The sequence below is a fragment of the Hippocampus bargibanti genome, linkage group LG08 (genome assembly GCF_051943395.1).
Source record: "Hippocampus bargibanti isolate YZ-2025 linkage group LG08, ASM5194339v1, whole genome shotgun sequence".
NCBI classification, from domain to species: Eukaryota; Metazoa; Chordata; class Actinopteri; order Syngnathiformes; family Syngnathidae; genus Hippocampus; species Hippocampus bargibanti.
The window spans coordinates 23,088,656-23,106,078 of record NC_142741.1 but is presented as its reverse complement, the minus strand read 5'-3'; the positions used below and the strand labels follow the sequence as shown (position 1 = coordinate 23,106,078).

The 17,423-nt window shown below is 41.5% G+C and overlaps 1 protein-coding gene across 2 annotated transcripts in view; it reads right to left on the bottom strand.

Annotated features, from left to right (window-relative positions):
• Positions 1-15,244, bottom strand: part of igsf3 (immunoglobulin superfamily, member 3) — a 108,778-nt gene extending 93,534 nt beyond the window's left edge. For both annotated transcript variants that reach the window (XM_089002995.1, XM_089002996.1), the window contains exon 1: positions 14,734-15,244. In XM_089002995.1, coding sequence (XP_088859121.1) covers positions 14,734-14,773 — 40 coding nt within the window. In that variant the 5' untranslated portion in view covers positions 14,774-15,244. The remainder of the gene's footprint in view (positions 1-14,733) is intronic.
• Positions 15,245-17,423: the final 2,179 nt, after the last annotated feature.

Below are 17,423 nucleotides of genomic sequence, written 5' to 3'. Positions count from 1 at the left end.
AGTGTTGGGTTGCCAGGTTTGGGCATGTTACACTAAATAGAACTTTTCTTTCTTTCAAAAAAGAAAAGAAAGAAAGATGCCATCTTGATAGTAGAGATTTTTTAGATTAGAGATCAAGTCTTTTGGAAGTCTTAATCAATCAAGTGGCTCAAGTCTGACTTGAGTCTCTCACCTCTTACAATTAAAGGTTGTGAAGAGTCAGGAGTAGAAAAAAATGGAGCTCATCGGGAAGCCCACGGCATAAATGTAGCACAACTTTCCATGTTGTTTGTCATATACAGTAATTTCCTATTATACCCCACAATCTACAGAATTTGCAACAACCGATTAATCCGTTTTTCTGCTCATAAAACAGAGCTCAAGTGCCATCGATTCAACCCTCCCGAGGCCAACCCTTGTATACCTTTTATTGCGGTGTCACGCATCATGAAACAAATGCACTCTAGATGCTACATTAATTTCAAACTGTAGATATGCAGGCTCCACCATCGCAGTTGAGGGGCCGTGCCAAAACGGATAAAGACCATTCAGTGTCACATATGGCATAGCGGCGTCGACATTCCGAAGCGCAAGTAAAATGGGGTTTGTTTGAAGATTGCTCTCTACTAACTTTATTCCGAATAAATTATTCAAAATGCAGATGGGTGACACGAGTGCTTCTCTTGTCTCTGATCACAAAGTTACAACAAATTTGTGCTTGCGATCAAGTTAACGATTGACATACACATCACACACACATACACACACAAACCACAAATAAACACAATGACATTGAGTGCAATTGCAAAACGGGGATCGGCTTTAAAAAAAAACAGCTCGCCTTTGATTGAAATGCTTAAAGGACAACCGACACACTTCTGTTTCTTAACTGACATCAGAAAAACGTTTTATAGCATCTAAAATACTCAAAACACACAGTATGATATTTTTAATCAAATGCAAAACACCAATAAAAATGACTTAAAGTGTCTAAAAAGTACTAAAAAGTACCAGTTTCAGAAGGTCCCGCCCCCTTGTTCGTGATGTCACCCCAAGACGTATTGCCTTGCTGGAGAATCAAAACAATGGCTTCAGATTCGGAGAATATGCTTTCTTGTTACTCATACAGTTATGAATATGACTCAAATAGTTCTGAAGAAGAAAGCATTCATGTTTGCAATCGATTAAAGAATTTAATCTGTGTCTTTTTGAGGCATCTGGACTGCAATGTAGCGTCCCAGAAAAGGCAGAAAATGGCGACAAAGCCGTGTAAGGAATTAATCAGCCCGTTTCCACAGGCTGATTAATTCCTTACATGGAGCTTTGTCACCCTCTTCTGCCTCTTTTTGGTCCTACATGAAATTTTCAGACCAAAGTAGAGCAAAATGCATTGACGTGATGGAAGGACTGCTACAATGTGTCCATTTCGGTCAGGGGCGTTCCTTCAGTGACGTAACGTGAGTACTCGTCACCAACTCAAAAACAAGACTTCCGGAATATTCAGCGCGAGTCTTAAAACGCAAAATATGGCTATATGCGGTGGAATCTTGAAGTCATTTGAAGACATTTTAAAAAGTATGGGCACAACTTGTCCGGAGACGTCGGTTGTCCTTTAAGGCCTTTTTCAAAAACCATTTCGTACAGCGCAGTGCGCCATCGACAAAGCCATTCAGTTATTGGGCATGTGCCGCAAGGGGACAACGCAGAGACTTGAAAAATGTTACAAGCTCTAGTGTAGTAGATCCATGGCGTCAGATGGCACATCGAATAGGAAATTGGCTGTAGGCGTTATTTCAAGAGGGGTAACAGCAATATAGTAAACCAGCCAGCGGGAAAAGGATTCAATGTGACTTCCTGGATGGCTGGAAAGCAATTGATTCCAAATAAGGGCAAGCTTGCAAACAAAAATCAGGCGCAAACTCAAAGGACATTCACAAAAGTTTTCATTTCACAAAATTATTGTGTAGGAATGCATGGATAAAAATCACAAGTAGAAAGGCTCTGAAGTAGAATTGAGAACGAAAACTGGAGAAAAAAACACACAGAAACATGTTTTTTAAAATCGATATTTTGAAAAATACAAAAAAAAAACATTTTGCTTTTTCTTTGGCGTCAGTGAACAAATCATGATTTGAGGGAAGTATCCATCCATCCATTTTCCGTCGCGCTTCATTCTCATTAGGGTCGCGGGGGGCGCTGGAGCCTGTCCCAGCTGTCTTTGGGCACTAGGCGGGGGACACCCTGACTTGCTTGCCAGCAATTGCAGGGCATACAGAAACAAATAACTATTCAATCTCACACTCACACCAGGGAACAATTTGGAATGTCCAATCAGCCTGTCGTGCATGTTTTTTGAATGTGGGAGGAAACCGGAGGACCCGGAGAAAACCCACACAAGGCCGGGGAGAACATGCAAACTCCACACAGGGAGGCTGGAACTCACGACCTCTGCACTGTGAAGCCGGCGTGCTAATCCCTCGATTATCAGGCCGCCATTTGAGGGAAATATGAGCCACCAAAATCAGAGGAAATATTAACTGAAAACATTTTGACTTTCCTTTTTTTTCTTTTGCCAGGAAGTTAAATGAGGTAATCAAATTCCCATTCAAAGTCCCACCTTATATGCGTTACTAGTTAATATTTAGGTGGAGTTTTATTGTTCTTATAATTGACAGTTCGTCACTTTTTTCCTACTTATAATTTGAATGAAAATTAAGCGATGTGAGATGGCTCATTATTGTTTTAGAACTAATGTATCAACTTTAATACGACACTTTGACCATTTTAAACTTGGCTGTCCACTTATAATCGTTTTTTATGGTGATGATGTTTGAACTCCGATTGGAAAACCCAACGGAATCGAATGTCAAACTATTTCCCAAAATACACGAATCGAGAGGTTCCAACATTTGTCATCTTAGTTGGAGACCTACAAGCGGCAAATTTTATTCATTCATAGTTTTCAGTGGGTCACATGACATAGCATCAGTTAGCTGTTTAAACAAGGCGGTCATGCTCAGATGTGGTTGTCTTCTACCCGTGGGGGCAAAGCGTTCTCAAATGGTGTTTAAGGTAACTCGACAAACTGGTTTGCACCAGCCCCCAACGCTCGCTTACACACACTCGCACACACACACCTCCTACAAAAACCATTAACTCCATATAGACACCTGCTCCTCCACACATCCCATCATCCCAACCCCCAACCCATGCCTCATTGATCCAACAGACAATGACTACTCTCTTGTATAAATCATATATCAAATAATACGCAGACAAAAAAAAGTGCTAATATTGTCATGTTCAAGCGCAATCACGTTGGAGTGTTGGTGTTGATTAGCAAAAACGGATACCCCCCCCCCCCCCCCCCTCAAAAAAGCACCGTCAGCCGTAATGATCCATCTTGTTCTCTTGCACGATCGTGACATGACAGCTGCGTCCACTTCATGTACGTTGGCGAGATTTTGTGTGACTGGCAGCTCGCTATCAATTCGCAAGTTTGTGGATTAAGCAGCAGATTGTGTGCGTTTCGGGAGGGGCGAATTAACTATTAATTAGCGCGCTTCAAACAGACTTTTTCCGCCATTGTCAGTCATTTTGCCTTTGAGGCAGCCAAAGACACATGCTGGTGAATTCATGCATTTATATGCATCAGTAAGTAGAAACACAAACACACACACACATACGCATCCCCTTAAAAATAGGGAGAAAGCACATCAACCGAGCGTAACGGCAGTCTGAGCAGAATGCTCTTTACAGAGACTAAAGTGTACTTTTAAAATAAAAAAAAATAAACACATACAATTAGTCGCACACATCGCGAGTATGAGCTACTGAATATGGATCCTCTCTTTGCAGGTGGGGAGTGGTCGTCATAGTTACAAGACCTGGTGAGAATCCCACCAGTGTGGCATCCACGAAGGTGGGGGGCAAGGCTACAATGAATGATAGCAGCATCTTGTGATGCGAGATCCGGGATGTGTGTGTGTGTGTGCGTGTGTGAGAAGTAAAACGGAAGCCTCTGGCTTGGCCCTTCATTATCACTTTCAAAGCCTGACAGCATGAAGGGCGGAGAAGACAAAAATCCCAAAGGGGGGATGGGTCTTAGTTGGACTGCTTAGCCAAGCCCTCCAAGGTGGATTCAGCCGGTAAAAAGACAAAGATTCGTCCCCCTCAAACAGCAACATGACAGCGTTTCCCGTTCATTAATCATCATCGCTATATTGTACTTGCTAATAGTGAAACATGGTAATATCCACACACACAAAAAATTGCCTTTGCCTTGTTATATATTGCAGGCTTGCAATTGAGCAAGTGGCACAATTACATTTGTTTATCTAATTTTAATTATTACAATTATTATTATTATACATTTGTTTATATTCTGGCGGCACAAAGAAAAACAAAGCCCAAGGAGTAGGAAAAAAATATACGGAATTGCGCAACTACGATTGGATTGAAGTTTTGAAATGTGGAAAGAAAATAAATCTTGGGTATACTTCCTTGTCGACATAAAAAATGGATTGTTCCATGGGTAAGTAACAACTATATCAACCAGGTGATGCGGAATTTGAAGTGAATGAGGAAATGAGATATAAAAAAAGAATCTATATTTAACTCATTCACTGCCATTCACGAATTTCTTTGGGAATTGAAAATATGACGTAGAGCGTCATTCCCGAATTAGTTCGGGTTTTGTTTTGTTCTTGCTTGGGTGCCAATAAAGCGCTATCCAGACCTCTGGCAATGTTCTCTTCCCTTTCACAAGGGTGCAGTATTTCCCTTTTTTCCATGTTAGCGCTTTGTTCCAGCTTCAGCTTAGTTAAAGCGCTATATAAACCAATAAGTATGTATTGCATTGTATTTTGGACAGTCACCCTCATTTCAAGCGCGTATAACTCCAGACCCATATAATTTAGGAATTAACTCTTTTTTCTTATGAAAGAAGAGAGTCTAAGGTTTCTTACATTGCATTGAATGTTTATGGAGTACTAAAACTCAATATTCTGTGGGTCCTGGAATTCGAATGAAAATGACCAAAAAAACCCTGCCACTAAAGTGCACACATTTTTGCACGTCTAGCAGTGAATGAGTTAAAATTTCAACAATGAGCACCAAATTGAAAGTGGGCCCAAAAATCTAGCTTCATCTAAAAGGATATCCAACTTGACGGTTTTTAAATGTTTCAGGTTCTACGATGTCAAAGTTGCCCAAAACAAGGTAGTCTGTTTTTAATCAAAATGGTGTCCAAAATAAAGGCATGCGTCTTTACCTTCAGGGCAATAAACGCAGAACGACTATCAAAACAAAGAAGTGACAGCTCAGAATTTTTTTTTCCTGCCCAGTCGGGATGCCGTTACTAAAATTGTGTACAATTTAAATGGTGTTTCTTATTTGCATCTATTTTTTGCCTTTTTTTTTTATTGGATTGCACAACTCGCTATTGTTGAACATTTACTGGTTCCTAAAAACAATAAAATATTTAAAAAATACATAAAAAATAAAACGTACGCACATGCAAATTTCCCCATTGTGAGACCAATAAAGGTTTTCTGATTTCTGATCTAATTCCGTATTTTCTGGGGTATACGGCACACCGAAAAGCCTTGATTTTCGTCAAAAGATGACCCTGCATCTTATACACCGATGCGCCTTTTATGTGAAGTAATATTGAGCCAACACAGGCCTCGCAACGACTGTCAGCTGCCACGACTCTATTTCCCCCTGTAGAAGAAGTAGTGCGTAACCCCAGCCTCTACTGTAGCGCCTTATAATGTGGTGTGCCTTATATTTGGAAACCTTTTATATATTTATACATTATATTTGGAAACCTTTTTTCAATCATTGAAGGTGCGTCTTATAGTCCGGTGCGGCTTATATACGGGAAATAATTGAAAAGACATCATTCATTGGGGGTGCGCCGTACACCCTGGTGCGCCTTATACACCGGAAAATATGGTACATTACTGCTTGAATTTGGTAGTCTGCACCCTTATGAGCAGCAACGGAGCTTACACATTTTCAGATTCAGCACGTTCCTATCCAGTACTACATTTCCAGACGTAAACAAGCCAACGTGGACAAGTACCAACAGGGATAATGAATTACCGGCGTCGCTAACCTTGTTGTTCATGATGACAGCTTTGGCTTAGTTACACTGTTCCTTTTATTACCCTTTTCCCGCCTACACGTACAGGAGGACGCAATTGTACAGTGGCGTTATATGGCACTAAATGAAGTTAACGGACTCGTCGCAATTGTTCTTGTGACGTGTGGTTAAAAAAAAACAATAAATTGGGAATAGAGATTTTTTTTAAAGTGTGATAACAAACCCCCTCAAGGGAGGAGAATGTTTTGTTGTAAAATATCATTTTGAGGTTTAAAAAAAAGAATGGCCTTAAGGGAGTTGGAAATCTCTTTTGAATCGCCCTTCAGGTGGGGGCATTTTCTAAATGGATTTGTTTGAAGAAGAGTCGTGCTCGGCAGAGCACTGTTTAGACTTGGAGTGGGGGAGGAGGTCAGGGGCTACTCACTGGAGGAGTATGAGGAGGAGGAAGAGGCAGCTGGAGGGCCACTCATTCAGCTGAGAAGAACACGGTGAAGTGGTCCAACAAAATCACCAAGGTGGTGTTTTGTAGGTCACTTTGCCAAAATTAACGAGAAAGGATTTTGGGAGAAAAACGCCATGTCAAAGAAAAAAAAACTGGCAAGAAGTTGGGATGCGGAGGAGTCCCGTCAGTGAGCTTGCTCTTGTGTTTTGTTTCGGCCATTCTCTGCTGAATCACAGCCGCTGACAGGAAGGCTCCCTCAAGAACGTGATTCATCGTCATATTCTCCCTTATCTTTGGATATGAACTGGGGGGGAAGTATCGCATCAGAGTATCAGATTCGAGAAAGTGTCTCTTTAAAACACCGCATGTAAATGATAAGCAGGAGAGTCACTCGAAACCAGGGGTGTCACTCATTTTTTTTTTTTTGCCGCGGGGCACATTGTAGTTACAATTTCCTATCGAGGGTCGTTATTAATTTGGGAGAACCATTGGAATGTTTCACCTCCTCCACATGACGTATACAGAACGCACAACAAATTAATTAATAGCTACTTTTCAAACCTGAAGTAAATACAAGTAATGACTTATTTTGTGGTTTACATGGGACAAATTTACATGTTGGTTCGGACTTTAGCAAGCATCATGGCACTTGACATGCTTGATTTGCTATCACGGGACGAATAATATGATGTGGCGGGCCAGATTGGGCCCCCCGGGCCTTGACTTTGACACCTGTGCTCTAAACTAACAGTTGAGTTTACAGTATTCGGTTCACCCAATTCGTAACATACAAGAGGGAAACTGCAATACAGATGAATGTGTCACTTGGACAAAAATAATAAGCAACCCTAATTTTCAATTAAAAATCAGTATAAAATGTAGTTTCACTTTTTCTCGGCTCAGACCAAGCATTGTGATAAAAATCATTTATTGACAATGTAAACACTGAATGACGATGTAAACACTGAATCAAAACTCTGGATACTGGTAATTGTGCTAAACAGCAATGCTTAACTCACGTTTCAGTGTGGGTGAGGCGAAGAATGGAAATGAAGCGTAGCTAAAGAAATGGTAATCAACAATAAAAAAAAGGAATGCTCGTGATCCGGGTTTTTCCAGAAACAAAACTGAAGGGTGCGATCAACCATGGAAATGGTGCCCCCTCCTGGAAGGGATAAAGCATTAAATATATGTGAGATTTTTTTCCCGAGGCCTCGTTTATAACGCGCACCCAAACTGTTGAGTTCTTTTTTTAGGTAGTAAATTTTGCGCGTTATATTCGAATAAATACGGTAAATAAATAAATACACAAATTAATTAATTTAAAAATTACATTAATCTTCTTCATGAGAGACGCCAATTACTAAACATATTCAGTTGGTAGTCAGAAATAGCTTGCTCTAAACTTCCCATCAAACGATGGGAAAATACTGACATCGCCGTGGCACAGCGAGCTGGCCCTGTGAAATCCGATTCGCTAAAGAAATTGTTCAATCGCTAAAATAGGTTAATTGCATCAGCCAGAACCGATTCTAAATAGCTTGTGGAAGATCTTATTGGCTTGGCATCACCGAGGTTGACGTCACATTTGACGGGAAGACCAAAAAAATTAATTCGCATTCGTTTTGTGGATATGAAAAGAATATACTGCTGGGAATAAATATATTATCTTCGAACCGTGATACAAAATTCGGATGGAAAATATAGGTCAGCCGCACTGATCGTAAAGAAAGCGGTGGAGTCTTCCGAGTATCAAGAGCAGAACGTTAGCATGCTCGGCCCTTATCTAGCGTAAGCTCCAATGTTCTAATGAGCGACAGAAACGTGCGTGGCCGCCCACGTGACATCTGCCCGCTTACAACCGCGACTGATGAAGTGCGACGCACACGAGCTTGTCGTCGGCAATTTTCCCGACAGAAATGTGTCAATAGTGAGTCTTGTCTCGTTGACAAAGACATTCGTGCCCGACAGGCCGATGGCAGTACAACATGGCAGTTTGCTTCCATCGGTGGCTGTGAAGTCTGTATGACAGGCCTGTCGATTGCCATGTCGGTAGAAAACACCATTAACCGACGGATGTACCACTTTAGCTTATCTGGTGCAAGAGTCAACACAGGGGACAACGCTCTTTTGCAAGCACAATTGATCGTTGACGTCTCAGTCCGCAGCGAACGGACACGTTTTCGATACACACGTGGAGCTTTCATCGTGACTTAACAGGAAACCATGGCAGAGGTGCTGGGTGACTGACAAGCTGATTGTCTTCCACATCCTTTTGCAGGTTGTTCCCCTCCCACACTCCCTCACGACTTTATGATGCGACGCAAGCCATGGAACAAAAGGACGGCTGTCATGGGTGCACACAAAAACAAGCTTAGGACGCAATGGGAGATCGCGCACGACTACGGAATATAACAAGCGTGGAAGAATAACAAGTGGAGGGTGCGGTTGGGGGGGCAAAAGGAAGATGAAACGCAGGCTGGCAAATGACTCAACATGTCCCTGCATTAAAACAGATTTCCTGATCGGGGGGTGAAGGGGCAGCGATGCCAGGGTTGTACATTTGTGGGGGCGTTGGGGGGGGGGGCTACACAAAACGGTGAGTTACGAATTTTTTTCCCGATAATCCCAACAGTGCCGCCTTTGTGTCATTTGACACATGGAAAACATTCAAGCGCACTAACAGCTGACTCTTGATACCCACAAAGCTGACACAGACACACACACACACACAGTAAAATCCTCGCTATGCATCGTTCAAGGCATCACCTGTTGGGTCCCATTAGGAACAAGGTTGGGTATCAGGGAGTGGCAAAACTGAAATCCTCCGTGCGAAATTTAAATTGTTGAAACGACGTCTCCTCTTCGGAGGTGTCAAATTGCACACCCACGGTGCCACAAAGCTCTTTGAAACACTAAAATGTTCATATGAATTATTGAATATAGAGCATTGAGTTTTGGCATCGCACAGAAATGTGAATACACGCATAATGGCTGTAAACATAATGTATGAAAATATCGGTTACATAAGTGCTTTTATGCTGTGTGATCGACCCTAATTTTCGAGAATGGCTTTATACTCAAGAGAATGTTTACAGTGCGTGAAGAACTTTAAACGTTTCTTTTTTAAACGACATTTTAATGTGATTATTGTCATCGCTTCCTGGGTAGAAGAATTTACCTTTGTAATGGTCATGTATGTAGTGGCCTCTTGATGATATCCGAGTGAAGTTGCCGTGCTTTCTCTGCGATTATACCCTCATTCACTGTCCACTGCTAGCTGCTTTTCGGTAATCCAAATCAACAGAAGTTTTTCAACACACACTCAGCCCCACGTAGCAATGGTCGACTTAGAATACCGGTACTGGGACACTCAGTCACACGAACGCACACCTAATTCGAGTTTTTCGATAATCTACTTCTTCTGCTCGACCGTAATTTTCTTTAATGTTTTCCTAGGCTGAACACTAGCCTGTGGTGGGGTCTTTTTCGGTCTCATAATAGCAAAAAGTACTCCACACAATCACAAACCACGTCTGCACACAGAGAGGGTGTGTGGAAAACTAGTCCGCCAGCCACCGTGGCGCTGTGTGGTTTGGTTCGTCCGCCGAAAACTAGTTTGTATGCCAAAATTAGATTCTCGCAAACTTAATGTTCGTAAGGCGAAAAGTTCGTTAGCTAAAGCCTTTGTAAGCGAAGGTATCACTGTATTCTACATTTTTGTTTTGAAATCTCTATTTCCCTCCAAACACATCAGGCTTTCATATTAAAAGAACAATAATATCCTAATATACAATGTAAGAAAAAAAAGGATGTGTGCTTTGAAACACGCAATGCAAATGAAGATGCTGAACACCTAATGATCTAGCTCTCTCAAATACATACCATACTTTGTACATGATATTCCTAGTTGTGGAGCTACCCCCCCCCCCCCCCCCCCACACACACACACACACACCTCCAAATGCATTACGTAGGTAGACACACATATTTCAAGTTAAAATAAACACACACACAAACATGCAAGCACGCACATAACTACTGCATGTTTGAAAAGCTAACAAGCATGCAAGCCTCGGGGCGCCGCTCTTTGTTGGGTTTACATCACACAAATAATCTCGCACATAAACACACATCAAGTTGCGAACTCAGCAAAAACAAAAAGTCCTGATGCAAGGTGAAGTAAGTATGAATGGCTTCTGTGGCAAAAACGGTTTATTCCATTTATTTATTGATTTAGGGGTTGGGGGGGGGGGGGAATCGGGGGTCGGCTACCTGGTTGGACTTTTACTGGGAGCACAACTTGGCAGTACAGTGAGACCTCAATTTACGAACTTAATTGGTTCCCAGACAGAGTGTGTAAGGCGAAAAGTGTGTATCTCGAAAAAAAATTCCCATAGGAAACCATTAAAATGGGAATAATCCGTTCCCGGGTTTCTATGAAATATACTTTTCAACTAAATGAGCCTTAAAACTACACACAACATACCTTATTCTATGTATAATAAATGTGCTATTGTATTGTAATGAAAGAAATACACTGAATTGTATCATAAAGTCACTTTATTTACATTTGTGATAGTCATTTATGGCTTGATGGAATGGCGTTGGAGGTCGAAGGTTTAAAGGAAATTGCTGTTTGGAAAGAGAGGCGCATTACATGAAGACTGTAATTAAAGAAATAAATTGTGCTGTAAAATAAAGTTTTATTTACCTTTTTGATGGTCGTTGATGGTTTATGGAAGGAGAGTCACCTTCCATAAGGACTGTTGGTAACTTAACCTCTGGTGCTGTTCGCTCGTGTGTTTCCACCGAAGATCACTCCGCCAGCCGTGGTGGGTGTGTATTATGAAAATAGTGCTTATTATAAGGTTTAATTTTCATAAATTTGACGTTTGTAAAATGAAAAGTTTGTAAGTTAAGGTGTTTGTAAGTTGAGGTCTCACTGTATTGTGTTTTTTTTTGGGCTCATCCAGCTGGGAGAGAAGAAAGACGGACAGCTCCAAATTACAGAAAGGTCGGACACAATCCTGTAGAGATGTTGGTTGACCTCCAATTTGAAGTCAGTTTCCCCCCACTGGAAATAATGGAACAAAAAAAATAGTACTTTCCATGGTCAAGCTGTCATCTTCCTGAAATTAACTGTCCAGACATTATAAAATTCATAACTGTCATGCTAGTGTATCAAGTTGGCAGCCGTCGGCAAATGCTCTCACAAGCCCTGCATTTTTTATGTTGTTTTTGTGTTTTCTTTTGTCATTTTATGTTGTTGTGGGTCGTGTGGCCCGGATGCGGATTGTTTATCAGCATTTTTGAACATGACATTCATCAAGGAGGAGACTGCTGAGCGGTTGCGCCTTTTCGCCAGCACGAATATGTCAGCACTGTTTTTGATTTGGGAGGAATGTCAGTGCCATTTAACAGTCATCGCTGGACAGCTCTGGGGTGATTATGCTTTTTTGTGCCTGTAATGGGCATCAGTTTTACAACCACGCTTTCCTCAGCAGAAACATTGGAGCTTTTGGACAGTTTGCGTCTGGACGAATGCATGGCTTGAGGAGCCCGCCATGAGAAGAAAGGAGTGTCAGCGCAAAGCGCCGATGCATATGTGGAACTGTTGCGGCTTGGAATTGAAGCGGATTTACGTGGCACAGGAGATTTGAGACAGCCTCTCTCCGTCCTTCGAGTTTGCTTTAAACATTTAGCTTGTAGCATACGTGCACCTGTGCCGATGTGTATGTGGAACTGTCGCGGCTTGGAATTGAAGCGGATTTACGTGGCACAGGAGATTTGAGACAGTCTCCTTCGTGTTTCCTTTTAACATTTAGCTTGTAGCATATGTGCACATTTTACCATGACGTCGCTGATCCACTGGTGAAAACAATGCTTTGATCTTCTCCTCTTTCATCTTGAACTGCTTCGTACAACAGTGATTGTGCAGACAGTGCTTAAGATTGAATGTCTGTGTCTTTTCTGTTGTGTGACATTATTTGTTATTTTGTTGTTTTTTTGTTGTTGTTTTGACTTCAAGATGGTGCCGCTAGAGTGGCTGCCTTTACAGCTGGTCCTGTATTTTGTTTTTCTACTTCTTCCTTTGCTTTCCTCTTACTTTTATCACTTTGTTGCTGTGAAATGTACATTTCGGAGAGTGACTGGTGGTGTGTACACGATGTAACTGTAAAGTGTCCTTGAGAGTTTTGAAAGGCGCTTATAAAATGAATGTATTATTATTATTATTATTATTATTATTATTATTATTTCGCCACTGCGAGACTAATAAAGGCTAATCCAATCCAAAAAGAGACATTTGACTTTTTATAGGATGTGATGTACTATATATAGATTATAGTAACTACTACAACACTAAAGCGATGCATTTACCATTATTACGTTGTTTCTCCGCTACTGATCAGTAAACAAGCCAAAGACTTCGGCATCATGTCAATTATGACAGAATCGATATCCACCATAATCCGAGCAACATGTCACCTTGTGAGAAGATCATGAAGCCCCATGAACCATGATGCATATGCACACCGACACACACCGACACACACCGACACACACCTACACCTCCCACCCGCACAAACCGCTTCCAATTTCACCGCGTGATTCATTTTATTATGCAATCGCAGAACCAGCAGTTCCCCGGCTTTCACCGTAGATCAAATCTGTTGCGTTTATCAATTGGAAAACCACTCGTGCCCGAGTGAAAGTGCCTGAAATGGGACGGCAAGACGCAGTCAGCCGCAAACGGTAATCCTCTTGGCCGGGTTGGGGCCAGTAGCCCCTCCTCTTCCCCCGGCCAGCATTCAACCCCTTTAGTTGATGACAGGCTTCCCATATTCAAGAAGGCGCAAAAGCCATCTGGTGTTTGTTTGGGGGCGTGCGTTGGTGCCAGCAAGCTTGTGTCTATGAATGTTTGCTTCTATCAATCACACTGTGTCATAGCTTGTGTGAGACGCCCAATACAGTGGAACTTGGGTGACAAATGAATGTTAACCACAAACTTGCATAAGGGTGTCTGAGTGCATGACAAAACTTAGTGATGTCACATCTTGATGTGATGCATCATCCAGGTGCGCGTCAGTGTTATGTGTGTGGCAACTCTAAACAATAGTAGGCAATCCACACCAGACTATGAGCATCTATAGGGTTAATCTGTGACTAAAGTCTAAATATGACATTAACCTAGTTCAACACACTCACATGCACAGCTGCTCACGTTATTGCAGTGACTCTACTTTGAGTAACGTCTTTATCACTGGAGTATCATTGCACCTTTGGTCTGTCATTGAAGTGATTCCCCTTTGATGTCATTGATGTTTACATTTCAGGGAGAAGCATAACGTCTTTGTTACATGAAGCAGTTTGTGCCTACAAAGACGGTACAGAAAGTGCTTTAGAAGGAATGACTTGTGTCTTTGTGTTGTCATATTGTCTTTGTGTTGTCATATTATTTGTTATTTAGTTTTTTTTTTTTGTTATTTTGACTTCAAAACGGCGCATGAGAGTGGATGCCTTTCCAGCAGCTCATGTATTTTGTTTTTCTACTTGTATTCTTTTCATTTGCTGCTATGAAATGTAAATTTCTCCACTGCGAGACTAATAAAGGCAAATCCAATCCAACAATAGCCTGGAAGTGCCATAATTAGTCGCATCGGCTTCATCTGTGCCCAGTCTACTTTGAAGGACAGAAACGGACAAACTGCTACAGCATCTTAAATTCATAAAGAAAAAAAAGTCACTGCCACCTTCTAAAGTGGCTTGTCAATGCATGCGCATTTTTATTTGGGGGGGTACACTTGACACTTCAACAGAGGTGTGCACGTGCAAATGCGTGAAAAGGTTTCAGTTGCCTTGGTGACCAGTAATTAGCCCCTTGTTTTCAGATATTTTAAATGAATTTAAATGATTTTAACGTGAATAGTTGTATTTTCATAATCAGTATATTTAAGTCATTGGTTTTTATTATCATATTGTGTTACATGATTTGCAGTATTAACTATGTCCCTTGAACTCCATAATGGGTAAGTAGTACAAACTGTATATGATGCACAATCTCCACCTGACTCTAAACTGACAGATTCATAAAGTAAAACGTCTACATTCGATTAATACTGACCCACGGTGGACACAAGAACGAAGTGCAACAAAAACTGCTGTACAATGAGACTTCTTAAATTTGTCTTGATTGACTTACCAAGCACCGCGAAGGCGACGAGAAGCACACCGGTTGCCATCGTGCCTTGGCCGGCCCAGCGACCCACTCGATGCCTTCTGGATGAACAAACGAGTCGCGGCTCCACCGGACCAGGAAAAAGATCGTAAGGTGAATCCTCCTCTTTGACGAAACAAATCCACGCAAGGTACTCCAACGGCCCCCCACGCGGCGACCAGTCCAAAAAAAAACAGGGAGTCCTTTCTTCCGTTCACCTTATCGCCGAGGACCTGCGCCAGGCACCCGGGCGACCCAACCCACTCCCCGGCGTACAACCGCCACACATCCAAAGACTGCGGCGGAGCTCCGGTTTACTCACTTCCAAGTCCTGCACGACTCTTTCTTTGAAACAGCGCACGACACGGGACGTGGACCAGCCCAAATATTTAAAAAAATTATAAAAACACAACGCTGAATTAAGTCCTTGCTTGTTTTTTTGCAAGTTATATATTTTTGTTCCGTTGAATAGAGAGCGAATCTGAGTCTGTGTGTTCCTTCCGCAGAAAATCCCAGAGACGTAATCAATCGCCTACTATCAACCCGAATGGGCGGGCACTGTGGAGGAAGCAGGCACGGCTTTGTGCTGTGGCACAATGTATCTCATTAATAAATGAATATATACATATACACTTTAGACAACTCTTACGTCACCCAAAAATGATTACATTATAATATTAATACAAAAAAGTCATAATATTATTTGAATCAATCTGTTTCTTCATCTAAAAAATCTGGCTAATTTCCCCGGTTTAACAGACAACACTTTCTTTTAAAAAACGGTAATCTGCATGTTGTACCCTTCCCCCCTGTCTCAACCGCGTGGGACACCACCAGATACGCACCCACTCTGGGAGAGGTCAGGATTTGCATGTTTGAGAAGTAAATACAGGCCAGGAGCTCACTAATAGGCCATACAAGTCAATCCATAATCATGAAAAAAAAAAACAGGTGATATAATAGAAGATGCAGTGTTATGAAAAAAGAACCCGGTCAGATAACACCATCAGTTAGCCCAAATGTATCCGAAAGTGCTTTGATGTGACAAGTTACATAAAATGAAATCCTCAAAGCATACTCTGTGTTAGGACTGATTCAGTGGCCTTCTGTGGCGCTTTGCAAATGCATCGAGCATTAAAGTGAACTTTCAAAAAACACATTTGTGTACGTCAATAGTGAAATACTACAGTTTGGTGTTTTTATCAATACATTTTGTTTTTCGTGTTTGGCGTAGGGGAGAATGTGCATTTTAATTGTGCATAACAAAATGTACATTTCGGTATACAGTCCACGCCAAAAGTACGTACTGTAATGGCAAATTCATTTCCTTTGTTTTTGTTGTACGCGGAAAAACATTTCTTATTCATCTAGAGATGAGATGAATAAGAGATAGAATTACCACTTTTACTTCCTCGTAATTGTTGTATTCAGTTCATCCTGTCCACTTGATGTCTAATTTTCAACAGATTATTTTCTTACAGTCAGTGTTTTTTAGCTGTTCAATTACCTGACATGTTTCGGCATATGTCTAATTTTGCCATGAACACGATGTTTTCAGACCAAACAAAGTACCCAAAATGCATTGTGTGACGCTTTCTCGATCAGGGGGCGTTCCAAATGTGACGTCACGTAGATGATCGTCATCAACTCGAAAACAAGACTTCCTGAATATTCAGCGTGAGTCTTAAAACGTAAAATATAGCTATATGCGGTGGAATCTTTGTAAAATACGCTCAGTAAAAGTCATTTGAACTGATTTTACAAATTATAGACATACCTTGTGGGGAGGTGTCGGTTGTCCTTTAAGAAGTCAGTGGGTTCAAGCAAAATATGCTCTGTGCTGGTTTGTTCAACACATCATGATATAAATACCGTACCATCACATAAAAGTTGGAATTGTGAACGTTTGTCTCATTTCCATCTTTTAATCTGACACCCAAATGTCTTCAGTATACAACACAAACAAAGGAATCGAGCGTTCCAATAGTTTTGGGGGTGATTGTAAAAATGCAATTTCAGTTCAGCAGCTGCCACTTGATAGCTTTTGGAAGCAAAACAACAGTAGCATCCAGCCATTTTTCAAGCCCATCCTAGACTGGTTGCCAGTCATTCACAGAGCACACACACGCGCGCACACACGCGCGCGCGCGCACACACACACACGTATCACATGTATCACTCAAAATTCAAATTAAAGGACAATTTTAAAGTCTTCCTTGCAAACATGTTTTTGGAATGTGGGAAGAAGACAGAAACCATGTAATTCTACACAGGAAGTCCGGAGTCCAGACTTGAACCCTCACCTTCCAAACTGTGAAGCAGATGTCCAAAACAGCCACCCTTGTTAATTACCATATTTTTAATTTTCTATGCAGTTTGCCTTCAATCAAGTCTGGTGAGCTAAAGATTATTGCAGATGATTTTGGCAAGAGTCAAAATATAACACAAACTGGTAGTCTGGTTCGTTGCCAGTCACATGGGACAATACCGTTCCCACTCACATTCACTATCCTGGACAATTTAGAGCATTTGAAGACTCTAACGCACATTTTTTTTGGAATATAGGAGGACGTCTGACTATAGAAGAACTTTCAAGCTCCACACATGAAGTCCGGGACCGAGATTGAAACTCAGAACCTGTCAACCGTGTAATACAATACCATATCATGTCATGT